Source organism: Heliangelus exortis, chromosome 21 (assembly GCF_036169615.1).
Source record: "Heliangelus exortis chromosome 21, bHelExo1.hap1, whole genome shotgun sequence".
NCBI classification, from domain to species: Eukaryota; Metazoa; Chordata; class Aves; order Apodiformes; family Trochilidae; genus Heliangelus; species Heliangelus exortis.
This window is the reverse complement of record NC_092442.1, coordinates 10,924,226-10,938,923: the sequence shown is the minus strand read 5'-3', so window position 1 is coordinate 10,938,923 and position 14,698 is coordinate 10,924,226. Positions and strand designations below refer to the sequence as shown.

The 14,698-nt window shown below is 39.6% G+C and overlaps 1 protein-coding gene across 6 annotated transcripts in view; it reads right to left on the bottom strand.

Annotated features, from left to right (window-relative positions):
- Window positions 1-14,698, bottom strand: part of PITPNM3 (PITPNM family member 3) — a 51,748-nt gene that overhangs the window by 19,744 nt on the left and 17,306 nt on the right. For 5 of the 6 annotated variants that reach the window (XM_071765384.1, XM_071765383.1, XM_071765386.1 and 2 more), the window contains exons 4-9: window positions 13,650-13,694; window positions 10,131-10,207; window positions 9,194-9,429; window positions 6,180-6,369; window positions 5,939-6,058; window positions 722-903 (exon numbers count right to left, since the gene is read on the bottom strand). In XM_071765384.1, coding sequence (XP_071621485.1) covers window positions 722-903; window positions 5,939-6,058; window positions 6,180-6,369; window positions 9,194-9,429; window positions 10,131-10,207; window positions 13,650-13,694 — 850 coding nt within the window. The remainder of the gene's footprint in view (window positions 1-721; window positions 904-5,938; window positions 6,059-6,179; window positions 6,370-9,193; window positions 9,430-10,130; window positions 10,208-13,649; window positions 13,695-14,698) is intronic. The other variant, XM_071765387.1, reaches the window with a different exon arrangement.

Here is a 14,698-nt window from a genome sequence, read left to right as displayed (position 1 = left end):
TCAACTGTAGCAGAACTGAAACTTCAACACATAATAAGACTTCTCCCTCTGCATCACTCCCAATGAAATAATGGAAATAAGATGATAGATAGAAGGGGGAAAAAGCACAAATAATTCACATAGGTAAAAAATCAAATACGTTAGAACAGGTAGACACAATGAGACAAAGGCAATGGTTATCTTCCCATCAATTCTGTGTTCAAAAGTTTTCTTAGAATCCAGGAAAGCTAATTAACTCTCCTCCCCCAATCTCCTCCTCATTTAAGCCAAGTGTTTATGCAAGTGTTTTGGGTTTTGTTTTAAAGCTGATCTGAATAGCTCATAGACCAATGGGAGCACCTAAAACAAATATCTCCCTCTTCACAGAGTAACAGAAATTCTATGAGTGAGGTCGGAGGCATCTTAAGAAAGAAAAATTTAACAGAAATGTAGAATCATAAAACATTCACCCATGATTTGTGTGGGCTGCACGGAAGAAACAGGACTACTTGCATTCAGGTTTGCATACTGAAAACTCTCACAACCAAATAAGAATTAAAAAAACCTCTCCACATGTAAGTTCATACTAGATCCTCTATATCTTTGATGAATAGACAGGGACTTGAAGCAAACCGCCAGAAACACACCACAAACAATAAAAGTGATTCTGTTGCTCTGGTGCTGACAGGCTCCATTCAATGGCAAGCCTATTTCTTTTACTCAGTCATCAAATGCTAGTTACCTAGACAGGAAAGCATGATGCTGGGTTATAGTATCACAGTCATAGGTGGATGAGTCACTCTGTTTCCTAGGCAACGGCTGCCTTGGCTTCTCATCCTCCATGATTCCAGAGATGTCAATATTGCTTTTGCTCAGGCGTTTGCTGCCACCCAGCCTTGAGTCCTCTGCTAAGAGGGTATTAGCCTTCAGAGAATGAACAGAGCAAAAGGAAGATTTAGACAGTGACCAAAATATGACAGATCTTATATGAAGTGGCTGCATTTATACATTTTATATCACTTTTTCCAAGAAAGGGTGGAAGGGGTTAGACTTTCTCTCTGCAGTAGAAGATAAGGAAAGAGATGAAGACTGAATTTCCCTGTAAGATGTATAGCCTAAAAGCAGGAAGGCAAATCAGAAATTTTACAGCAGGTGGGAAGGAGTAGTAACACAAAAAAGCTTTATTCCTCATGACTTCATCATTCTCACAGAATTATCCATATCAATAAGGTAATCAGAAGGGGTCTTACCTGAGTGCCCAAAATGCCCATTACAACATTTATGGTCTTGCTCATCATGTTCCATGGATGCAGGACCTGATTTTTTTAAGAATGTGAATGTCTGTGGGATGCAAGAGGAGACCAGTGGTACCATATCTTTAAGATACCCCTTGAAATAGGAAATAGATTTATTTATTGTTCATTTCCTCCAGCACTTCTGCAGCTTCTGCACCAGCTTCCTCCCTGACACAGCCTTATTTTGCCCAGACCTTTATTCCTGCATCCATCTCAGCAGCCAATGCAAACACTAACTTTTCAAAAAACATGCCACTGAACTGAATCCCCACCATTCACATGTGAGATCTGGGTGCATGAGGCACACAAAATCTGCTTCTTTCCTACAACCGTGTACTTCAGTTCTCTGGAAATCTATTCAGATCAACAAAATACAACAGCGTGAAAATGCTTGACATTTGTTTTTACAAAACTTGAAAGTTATGAAAATCACCAAGGCAAACTGGGATGACAGATACAGTCAAACCCCTCTCAACTGATTGATTATTGGCTTACATCCATATTCTACTAACTCTTACTAACTCTAGTACAATGCAGTACTAGAATTCACAGGATGATATGACACAACTAGCATTAGCATCCCACTAACTTGCAGAAGCATCATACCACCAGTGATTTATGAAAACCATTTGAGCTGTCAAGTCTCGGAGTTTCAGCGAATCCCTGGTAACATTTTAAGGCTATCTTCATTAAAATCAAATCAGAGCTCCTATTGCTTTTGTAAAAGGATTAAGAAAAATGGGCACCCTTCATTGTGCCAGAGCAAGAAAGCAGATATGAGGAACTCAGCATGGTTAAATATTTTTGTTAAGGTCTCTTGATTTCCTAGTGGTGTCAGGAAGAAAGCTGGCATATCTTACTCCATACTGCTTAAGAACTGGCTTATGTCACCACACAACTGGCTAAGAACACTTTTTAGTTACAGTATAGATGCTAGTATCTTCATCCCTGAAAGCTGGCAACAATTCACGTTTGTCCGCTAAGCTTCAATAACAGATTCTCCTTGCAGAAGGTGTGTTCTCTTGTGTCATAAAACAATCTCAGGTCAAATTCTCCAGGAGTTTGACAGTTTCAGACCAATATTGTGTGGGAAAAGCATCAAGCTCCCTCTTCTGCACTGCTGTCATTAAGGTTAAGATTAATGGTATCATTAAGCTTAGCCTAGCACACCTGGAATTTCAGGGGGTTTTGTGCATGGTGATTTACTGGGCATGACATTTTGGTCAGACACAATAAAACGCTAGCTGCCTTCCTCTCTCTTCTCTTTTCTTCTCTCTTTTCTCCTCTCCTCTTTCCCCTCCTCTCCTCTTTCCCCTCCTCTCCTCTCCTCTTTCCCCTCCTCTCCTCTTTCCTCTCCTCTCCTCTTTCCTCTCCTCTCCTCTCCTCTTTCCTCTCCTCTCCTCTCCTCTTTCCTCTCCTCTCCTCTCCTCTTTCCTCTCCTCTCCTCTTTCCTCTCCTCTCCTCTTTCCTCTCCTCTCCTCTTTCCTCTCCTCTCCTCTTTCCTCTCCTCCCCTTCTCCTCTCCTCTTTTTTTCTTTTTTTTGTTAAACTGCAGATTAATAGCCTTCACCTAAATCTAGTTACCAGGATTTGGGATGCTATTACAGCACTGCAGAAGAAAGCCTTCATTTTCTTTGGTCAAAATGAACACATTTTAAAGCTTTATTTTCTATGGGTAAAACTCAGGTCTTCCAAAGCATATGTCACAGACAGTTCATAAGGAAGAAAAAGTAGTTTTAGAAGGACAAGGGACTGGATCTCTGTAAGACAACACTAGGGAAGTTCACTGGTAAATTGACTAGGCATTGTACAAGACAGCAGGATTCAAAGTTCTGCTCCTTACACACAACCCTCTCCCCACACCCATTTCCATTTTCTCCACCCCTGCTCCCTTTACCTGTCTTGGACATAACATCAGACCACTGCATTACACTGCTGAAGTGTCACTGGAATGCTCTTAACAGCTCATAACAGGAAATGTCCCAAGTGAAAATAGACTATATCATGCTCAGTACTTTTAACTTGCAAAGCGTGCAAAATCCACCTAGGCTAAACAGAGGATGTTGGAAAGAGTGCAGGGTTTACAGATGAGGACTGAGGCATGAGGGATCAAGAGACTTGGGCAAAGTCACTAAGACACACTGGAAAATATGCTGATTGTTGAATCTATTTCCCCGAAGCTACAGAAGGAACAAACTCATAGGACTGGTATTCCCCATAACCTCCCTTAGTACTGGAGCCTATAAACAACCCCGTACAAGTTGGGTAAAATTTCATGTCAAGAAAGGATGTTGACAAATGTAATCTGATCATCAAAAATATGCAGATGAGTTGCAGAAAAATGAAACCAAGATAGAAGTAGTATATGATTGAGGAGACAAACCTTGCCATACTATTCACTGCATTTTGAACAGTTAAAAAGGTTTTCTTCCATTGCTACAGCCTCTTTAAACTCTCCCACATGCCACAATTTAAATCTTATCTGCAATAAAATGGTACCAATATTAGGATTTTCATTAGTTACCCACAGGTGATTTTTATTTATCCCTGATCAATGTGAAGCAAATTGTCTCCATTCACTCTAATAAAGAGTTCTTCAGAACAGAAAAAAATATCTTCCTCTTCTAAGAGACAATGTTCCCTACCAAGTAGAGTGATGGCTAATGTAAGACTTCGGGGTTCCTGCTATTGATGATGGACCAAGTTCATTTCATCCTTCCATCCTTTAATAACCCAAGGACTGATTTGATGGTGATGATGATGATGATGATGATGACAATGCTGGCTTTCTTTGTTAAGTACTTTGACACTTACAACTGTTACTGTTTTTTAAAGAGCTGTGACTAGTCTGATATGAGCAGAGTGAAATTTGCTCCACTACATACTATTCTGTTGAACATGCAGGTAAATATTCAAATACTCCTCTGGATAAGCATGTACAGGCAACAATTATCATGATCTCAGTAATCATTCCCATTTCCGCCTATAATGAAGAAGTCACTCTGTATTATGGATAATCCTGACTCAATTATTCAGTGTAAGTTGGAAACTATAATACAGAAAACAGAGTGCAACAAAGAAACAGGGGTAGTAGAAGAATATACCATTCTAATTCTCTATTTACATTCCCTCATTAAATTTTCAGACCTTCTCTCTCCAAAAGGAAGTTTTTAGTGCCTAAAACTGAACTGTTTAGAGAATGTAATAGTTACTGCATCACTAATCTAAATTTATTATTATGGACCCCTATGAAATAGAGTAAGAAGGTAATGATATAAACCTAATTTATTTGTTTTCATAGTTTATGAGCAAAGCATAAATTGAAATGGCTGAAAGTACCTCAGTCTCATCTTTATTTCCAACCAGCTCTGTTTCACAAGTGCCCCTTACACTGTGAAGGTAACAAACTCTCTTACAGTTCTGCATGTCAAACTCTTCCAATGAGATCCATTTTTACCAGAGACAATAAAGTGCCCAAAACCGAAAAAAACAAAAACCAAAGCAAAACACAAAAAGCAAAACACAAAAAACAAGCAAAAACAAACAAAAAGCAAACACCAAACAAAAAAAAACAAACACAAGAAACACAAGCGAACACAAGCGAACACAAACCGAACACATAAAACCCACAACAACAAAAAACAAAAAAACCAAAACAAAAAAACTCCACAAACCAGTCACTCTGACCTTGTTTCACAGGAGCAACCTGAGAACAATGGACAGAAAGACTAGCTAAGGAAGGAAAAGAATACTTAATTCTTCTGAACTAAGATTGGGATCCAGGAGGAACATTTCTCCCTTTACCTTGTTTGCAATACACTGTCCTCAGTACTGGTACTATCAAAGGCTGGCTGCTGGGAATCCAGAGCCATGTTATTAAAAGTGAGTAATTCTCCTTCCTGGAAATACTTAGAGGATGTCTCCATGCTCAAGAACACTTCCATCCCACATAGCTCTCAACTGCATCAAGCCAGTTGGTACCACTGAGCCCATTTTATACGATAGAGGTAACTAAAGAGTCAAGAGATTAAACAATATGGCCAGGGTCACAAAAGCATCAAAGAATGGAATATGGGCACCTTACTCAGTGTCAACTCTAATACACCACACCCCTTCTCCAAAATCACTAGAGCCTGAAGAACATAAGATAAAGTGAATTTCTTTTTTCTTTCTTAAGTGGAAGGAAGCATTCTGTAATTTAAAGTTCTTCATGAACACATCTTAATGTTAGACTACCCCCAGGCAAAAGAACCAGACAGCAGAATAAGGAATTCCAGATCCAATGCAAACAAACAAACAAAAAAATTATAAGAAGAGAAAAGATTTTGGTAAAAACAAGAGCCTACCAGAGATTAGTGAGAAAGGACAAGTTTGCACTATGGTTAGGCATGTAATAAAGGGCACTTGATAACTGTATTTTAAAGATTTAAAGATAAACCCTTCACTAGTGGTTTCTGTATATCACAAAATTGAACCTGCAGACTTAATTTTCGGGATAGCATTATATATGTATATGTGTGTGTGTGTATATATATACATATGAGCAACATATCATGCTATGATGGTAATTTACAAAATTCTTAATTTTTTTCTGGTTTAAATTGAGCTGGTTTCCTCCAGGGAATGAATCTATAGGTTTCAGCTATATGAATTCTTTCTCTTCACCTGGATGCTGCTGATGCTTCCTCTCCTGCTACTATTCCGACTCTCATCAGCTGTGTTAGAATTATAGCAGATGGCATCAAAGCCCAAAATTCCTCCAATGCAGTCACCAATGAGACACACCTAAGGAAATAAGATGATTTTTTTAGGAGATGGAGCAAGTATATTAAAAGAAACAAAAAGCATTACAGCACTGCAGAGGAACTGCTGAATTTTACTTTGATGTAAGAGAAAATAGTCCTACCTGTCCATTAAAACCAGCCCCATCTGTAGATTTCAGAAATTCATTGTAAACTTGATTGGCTCTACTGATCACCAAGGCAACTGCATCCTGGTACTGAGGGGATGAAACAGCCAACAAGGGCAAGGCAGCCAGTGGGATGTGGTCTTCACTGCTGCTGAGACAGCTCTCATCATAGCTGTAGGGATTTAGGCTAGAAAAGGATATGCTATCATCAGGAGAAATGCAAGAAGAAGCAACACAGCATCAGAGAATGAACTGTTGCTTATCAACAGAAATGGACTGGGCTATTTCAGTGCACAACGAGAGAATATAGAATGGTTCATTTTCTCACAGAATTCAGCTGCTTTAAAAAAAATCAAGTTGTCACTGCTTTATGCAGATTAGATCATGTTAGAAAGCATTTCTGTAGTTAAGCATACTTGATGCATTTTTCCATATACAAGTAGATGCAATTTAAAACAACAAAGAGATTATTCAGTTGCAGCTTCTTTTTTTTCACAGAGCAACTAACTACATCAAAGAACAGATCCAATCATCACAATGGAATATTGTTTCCTAGAACAAGTATGACAGATATATTGTTCAAAAGCATATAAAAATATTTTTCCCCAATGTCCCACTCTTTCAAAAAGATGGAACAAATATGTAAATGTTTGCACAGTAATATTTTGCAAAAAGAAGGTGATGTGACTGAAAATGCAAGCTTATATATGATAGGATGCCAGATTTATTTCAGCTTGGATGTGCACTCTGCAAGTTTCTCAGTAAATCTGCCAATCCTATCTTGACTGATTTTCATTGATGAATGAGAAAAACAATTCAGAGAGTCAGAGATCCAAGGCACATTAATATGTGCCAGATTTTCTTACCGTAAGTTGAATGCCTTTCAGCGACTGAAGGAAAATCAAAAGTCTTGTGGATAATACAGCTCATTCAAAGGTCATCCAAAACTGCAGGCAGACAATCTGAACACAGTTTGGTATTCACTTTCTTTAGGAACTTGGTGGACTATCACAGTATTAAAAAGCAAGCTTCCTGAAATGTCTTTGCTAAAACCTGCTTCCTTGAGACTATTCCAGGTAATAGAAGAAGCCAAGAGTTGTAATGCTCAAGAATGGAAGTTGCTCTGTGCCCATTTCCTGAGCCTCACCGGACATCGCTACACTTGCTGCTTGCTGAACCACTCCAATAACTGGGTTACTTTCATCCAAGGTAGTGTAACAGTTTCTGTATCACGGAGTTCAGCTGGTCTGACACACTGTTTCAATATACCAATTATAATCAGCTGGCAAAAGGAAGCTGGTGTATCATTCAAAGGCATAGCAGATACACCGTTATGAATACTAATTTTCAAAGTGAAAAACGAACCTCGTTTACTACAACAAATGGCTGGCAACCTCAGAAAGGGAGAAAAACAGTTCAGAAGTGAATGTTGGTGTCACTTTGACCAGCCAGGTCCCTTTCCTTTAAGCGGCTATTTGCAAGGCAGGGATGAGAACTGCATAGGTGCTTTCAGATAAAACTCCCAGTGTAATCCCTCTGAACCCAGGCAGTCAGCACACAGACACAGTGTAACGCAAAGCTTACGCCAAGGTAAACATAGGGCTGTACTACCTTGGCACACATTCTGAAAATGGAGGATACATACAAATCAAGAAAGAAATCTTGTGCTGCTTCTTAGTTATCTGGCTCACCCTTGGTGAAACATTACAGTAACTACAACACTCTTCCTCCCCCACAGTTTGCTAAATGGAATGTTTACCACGAGTTTATGTTCCACGACTTCATTCTGGAGTTCTGGCTGTGAGGGCATCTGGCTGGCATGAAGCTGCAGAAATGCAAGAGCAGGAAATCATCTCTCTTTTTGTCAGCCCCAAATGGGTGTATCACCATCAGCTCCATGCAAGACATACCAAGACACTACCAATCTTATGTCAGCACAGAAAATGATTCTATAGGCTATTCGAACATCCAGCTTGGTTATTTTCAGTCTGGCTGCATACTGTGTGTTGCAACAAGAAATCAAAAAGCAAAGAAAGGAAATAGAAGCCTCTCTTCATTTGGGCTGCCTGCATGCACTCTCCACTCCATCAGTTCTTTCAGATACTTGACACCTGCAGGCACTGCATTATGGGATACCTGAGAGATACTTCTGAGCCCAGTGCTAATCAATGGTCCAAGCGGGCACGGATGCTTTACTTCGATGCTTTACTTCCTCTTCCATCAGTCCTTGTTTTACAGAGCAGTGACTTGGACCTACACATATTCTTCCTCTCCTGTTTTTTCAGAGTATTCCTCCTTGATGGGAACAGTCAGGCACAGCTTCCTTCAGGCTGGTCTGCACCCTACCACCTCTTCCTATATGCCTGTCACACTTCCTTTAAGTTCAGCTAGTATTTCAGAACTTGAGTGCATTCCTCATCTCTCCTCTCTAACTGTAATCTGAATGGCTGGCATCACCATTCCAGCATCTTACAGACCAAAACATGGCTGTAGACATCCTCTACTCTACTACAGGGTTTTCTGCTCTACATGAGGTTTAAACGTAACCTTGGGGCACTGTACTGCAACAAAAAGTCTATAAAAATCTTTTTATTCTCAAAGTGCAATAGCTGCTATGGGGAATGAACAGGTAATAAAGTTTCGTCATCTGAAAATGTAAAAAACATGGTTTTCTCTCATATTCTCTCTCATAAAGAAGATGTATTAAAAGTTTCTTTTTCTGCCTAGATTTCATCTGAATGTTTTTTTATTTTGGATGCCTGTGGATGATAGGCTGTAGTCCACCATGTTTTGGTTTGGGGTTTTTTTGATGTGTTTTTGTGGGTTGGTTTGTTTGCAGATTTTTGTTTGTTTTTTTGTTTAAAAAAATACATCCACTTAGAAAAGGATGAAAGATCATTCCAAGTCTTGAAGTAAGCAAAAGATTAAGAAGGATTCACACCATTTCATTATGAAAAATTCAGGTCCCAGAAAGCCATTTAAAATCACACTGCAAAGCCAACTCAACTTACTTGGAAACAAGAGAGAAAGCTGCTGAACAGATTGCTGGGCAGGGAACAAGTCTGATTAAGATGTGGCCCAAAGCTGCAGGAAAATGCGCTTGGGTCACTTTCTCGAACACAGAATTGAAGGTATTGATGTCTGCCAGCTTGCTGCTGTGGTCCCCACCTCCAGTGTCTAGGATGTTCCCCCCATGTAGGATCAAAATTAGCACATGAGTTTTGCAGCTCTGGTGTTGAACTCTGTCCTGTGAGAAAAACAGGGAATAAGAAGGAGGAAACATGTTTAGGGACAGTGTTGGTATACTCGGTGTCAATGTCCACAAGCAGTTAGCAGTGGGGGTTTTTTTGTCCCACCCCCACTGTGATCTTTTTGTGGTATTTTCCTTCACTGGGGTGTGCATGTGAGCGGGTTCCATTTAATTAAAGTATGTCTGAACTAGGCAGAGCACGCTACGCTCTACAAGAAAACCCTTGCAGCACAAATGTAGTTTTCAGATCAAGAATGCTTATTAACAGCTTTGTGTACATCAAACGAATTTTAAATACATTGAGACTGAAGAAGAATTCCAACATCCACAGACAGCCTAAGCAAATGACTGTCGAGGTATCTAGAATGACGCTGCTGCATTTACTGGAAAGGTTCTAACTCAGATCATCAGAGGTTCTAAAAAAACCAAATTTCTCTGCCAATGAAAACAGCTAACAAAAGCAGATGACATAGTTATCTCAGCCTTTTGAGATTGGCAACTTCTATTTAAAATTAAAAATGGGGCCACTTACCCAGACTTTTACTGAAAGAGTAAGAAATACATCATTACTGATATCCATAAACCCAACAATATATTTATGAATATGTGAATATTTGCATAGACGGCCAATCGGTATGCTCCACAGAAAAAAAACCAAGATTTTTTTCAGCACATCATCTTTTGGGAAACAATCTCACCTCATTGTCCTCATGAATTTCAACACTGCCTTGTGCTGGAAACCTTTGTTTCCTCAAAGAGCCTCTATATAATTCACCTGAAAGGAAAGAAGACGTGGCCAATCATATAAACATTTGGCTGCCTCTTCTATGAGAAACACCTGTGAAAATAAGGCACATCTCTAGTTTCAAGATAGAAAGATCTATTCACAGGAAATCCTGTGGACAACCACAACAATAGACAAGGTTTCTTACAACACTTAAATGGACATAAATAGAGAAATTAAATGTTGAGACATCTCACTGAGGGGGATTATTTCAGCTGAAGTCGTGGGGGTCAGTCCTTTGGGGAAGGTAAATGTGTTTTTTCCCTTCTATAGATAGTGATGAAATTCCAGACAAGATGTGAATCCTCCCATCTCTGTAATGCCTCCTCCCTCTCATGGAGGGAAGAGGAGGATTTGAAATCCTTCTGAAAGAGAAATCTGTAATTTAAAAAAATTCAGCTGACAGCAGTGTTGCAGGTTTAAAATTCTACTCATCTCACAAGGGTTAGCTGATCTAAGAAAAACTCAGTAGCCTTCCACTCCCCATGACAGATACAAGTTTTAGGAGTTAATGAGAGGATTGTACTATTAACAATAAAGTAGATCACTAGCAGCTTTCTGAATCTAAACACATTCTGTTTCTTCCAGCATGTCAGAAGAAAATAAATGCATCACATAATGCTATAGATGAATCAGTTTACTTTTTTTGCCTTTTTGAGTTCACACCCTGCTTGCGGTCCTGCTCCATTTGACATATGTTTATAGGCAGTCTGCCAGACCCTGACAGAGAAGACTCTAATTTTCACCTCACCAAAAACACTGATTAAGCAGGGTCTGAACAGATTATTCTAAAACCACTGAATTTATTCCAAGACCTATTCTGAACACTCCTCTTTTGCATTACAATTGAGAGCTCATTCCGCAGCAAATTCTACCACTATCTGCATTACAGCCATTAAAAACTTATTTAACCTCTGTGGCTACATTTTTCCATATTTAAAAACAAGGTAATTATTCCTGGCTTTCTGGCAGGCAAGGATTTAAAGGATTACTCACTTAATACTTGAATAAAACAATATAATAAAAAACCCCACCAAAACAGCAGAAATTCAAAAGCAACAACACACACCCATAAACCCTGAGCTTCTACCACATCCAATTGCTTTCTGGAAGTCTCAGCAATTTACAGCCACTTCCAATTAACAGTGCTGTTTTCAAAAGCCTGTCCAGAAGACTCACTTTTTTTTCCTGAATGTCATAATATGAATAAATGTCAGGTTTGCAACACGCAACCTCACAACAGAACTAGTACAGAAATACTAGTCTTTATGTTATGGTAAGGGATATTCATGACCATGAGGTACTACCTTACAGTGAACCACAGTATTTCATTTCCAGAGAATACTGAGACAAGAAACCCAGGACTCCTCAACACATGCTCACAAACCTCTTCAGTTTTCTATACAGTGCAATGAACTACACAGAACACTTCCTTGTATTACTCGGGTGCTGAGGCTCTTAGCAATATACAGTAGCGAAATAAACTAAAGTGAAGGAAGTGAGTAGAAACAGAAACTGACACTTGCCTATTGATGGACTATGAGACAGCTTGCAGTCCTAAATCAAATGCAACCGTGTTACAGAAATTACACTACTTTTCAGTCCAGCAGTCAATATCCAGGAGCAGTGGCTACTATGTGAGCCAGCTGATCTAATGACTAGTAAAGAGATTCACCAGTTGTTTCTGGAGACAGAAATATACACTGCTACTACAGGTAACAGCGAGCCAGCATCTCCAGCAGGGATTATTTTAGACTTGACTTATCACTGGGATTGGTATATGTAATATATGCTGCACATGTTCATCGGTGACTGTTACAGAGACCTCAAGAAAGCTGTGCATCTGTAACCCTGCCTGAAATAACTTATTGCCCCAACAGTCTCTTCACCTGGAGTACATCAGATCTGAAGGTCAGCCATCAGAATGAAAAGAGAGCCAGGTAAAAGTAAAGGCTCAGAAAGTGATCCAACACCCCAAATCAGCCATGAAGAACATCAGTTCAATCCATGACAAAAAAATAATTAAATAAGGACCCTGAATCAAGGAGAAAAGAATTTCCATGATCATTCTCAAACTTCTGAGAACGTGGCATACAGTTCAAACCTACAGTCTAAGAATCAAGCCTTTTTTTTTTTTTTTTTTCTTTTTTTTCCCTTAACACAATTTCAAACATCCCTAATATTTTGCTATGTCAGTTAGGGAGGAAAATAGAATAAACCCAAGAGAACTTGCTTTAGGTACAAAGCATAAGATGGTGATAGTCCCCCCAAAAACCTGTTATTTTCAAAACCTGTTATTTTCATTGTCGCACTCCCATGAGAAATTACGCCATTTCTTGCCATCTGCTGTGCCATTACTAGCCATTTATAATGACAAATCCATCATGAGAAATATTTTCACATGAAGGCTGTAACATATGCTTTCTATTAACAAATGATAAAGAATATTTTAATACACTGCAGATGTAGTTTCACAGACTGTACTGTTTAGAGGGAAATAATGGCACACATCGCTGAGAAGCCACAACGTGAAATTGTGCCTGTGTTAACTTCCACAGTTTTTTCAGACGTGCTAGCAGATCTTGTACATCACTAGTGTGGGACACTGGAGTAGAAGCAACACACAGAGTTTTGCTGGAGATCTAGACTCCAAAGGGCTCATCAGCTCCAGTTCTCAAACCAGGCCGGATGGGCCAGGCCAAGCATGATCTCCAAAGAGGAAGCAGTTGGCAGAGTGACAGCATGAGCTTATGAGCATAGCTGCATGAACAGCAAACAGATGCTTCTCTGGGGAGTCAAGGAGGGCAATCAACAATAGTACCCCGAGAGAACTGTGAGGAAAGAATACACCCTTATCAACACCTCTCATTTTTATAAGCCAATTTGCTCTCTTTAGGAAGCAATGAAAAAGATCAACAGCATAGTGACATGCGAGCACGCTGCTCAAACCAAGACACCAGCAGCAAAGGAGCCCTAGCAATGCCAGGCACAACATACTTTTTACTCCTGCAGCACTCAGAAACTTTTAACAGCAACACATCTTGCACCTCCCTAAGCTGAGATAGGAGAAGGAGGTCCAGAACACAAACACTGACAGCTTCTACGCTCCAAATCGAGCCACATTGCACTGTCCCCTGTGAGCTAACATTTATACTAGCAGCTTCATTCTCCAGTGCTCCACCTCTGCCATGCCAGACAATGCTGTAAGACACTATTTAATGCACTAAATAATGTTCTGGGCATTTTCTTGGTACATTTTCATAATCCACATTAAAAATAAATACAAAACTTGAAAGAATCATAGTCCATCTGCACCCATCTGCTTTTCTCAACATAACACCAGATCCATGCTGGTTAACATTTCTCTTCTACTATTACCTCTGGTTGTTAAACACCCTTGGTACAAAGAAAAACGCAAAGAACTTCAACTCACGTTTTTCCTGCAGAAAGCCAGATGAGCAAAATGCAGACTCTTCACCTGCAAAAGGAAAAAAAAAGCAGGATTTTTTTTACATGAATATCAAGCTCCTTACCTTTTCTACTATCTGGAAACAAATATTTTGCAGTTGACCACTATCCTGATTTCTAAAACAACCACTGGCTTCAGTGGGAATAGCTCAGTATATGACACACTTGAAAACCGCTCATCAGAACAGTTAGTTTAGAAGCCAGATTTTACTCTTCATTTCAAGAAAGACATAGTAACCAATGAAATTGTATCTAGGAATCTACTTGATTACCTGTAGCATTAGCCACTGAATCTCTGTATAACTAAGAATTAGCATAACTACACAATTATAACCACACTTACCAAAGCAGATTTACTTCCATAAACAAGATGGTAGTATAGACTCCACAGACCCTGAAGTCCATCAGCTCCTTGCTCGAACATCCAGCTAAGAGCTAGTCAAGTGTCAAAAAGCATTAATTATTTGGGGGTGGATAAGGATTGGGGGTCTGCAGGGGGAAGGGAAGTGTAAAAGTTGGCAATAAGAAATGCTTCTCCACTTGCTTCTTAGAGGACACAAATGTTCTAGATGCTCAGTTCTCTGTATCACTTGGCCAGACCTCAGACCTTGCTAAATCCCTTAAAGAAGCATTAAAGTAATTTTTATCAGAGCCTGCAGAAAATGCACATAAGCAAGCAGACACTTCCACACATCTCCAACAAATTCTCTATGAACCAGAAGAGCAATAAAACTTGACAGCTTTCCAAGTGAGCTCTTCATCATCATCCATCCCGTCAGATCTACTAAAGCTAAAGACCAACACAACCTTTTTCCTCTCTGCAGTTCAGTGCAAAGCTCTTCATGGATATGGGCTGCAAAGCCTAAGTACAGTGGCACTGAACTGCACTGTCTATTCCTTGACAGCTGCATGTTTCTTCTACTCTTTAGATATATAAAGTGGATTGAAGGGAGGGGGTGTGAAGGAGGGGACAAAATGAAAAGCAAAGAGCACCCCTGCTGTCTGTATAGGGAG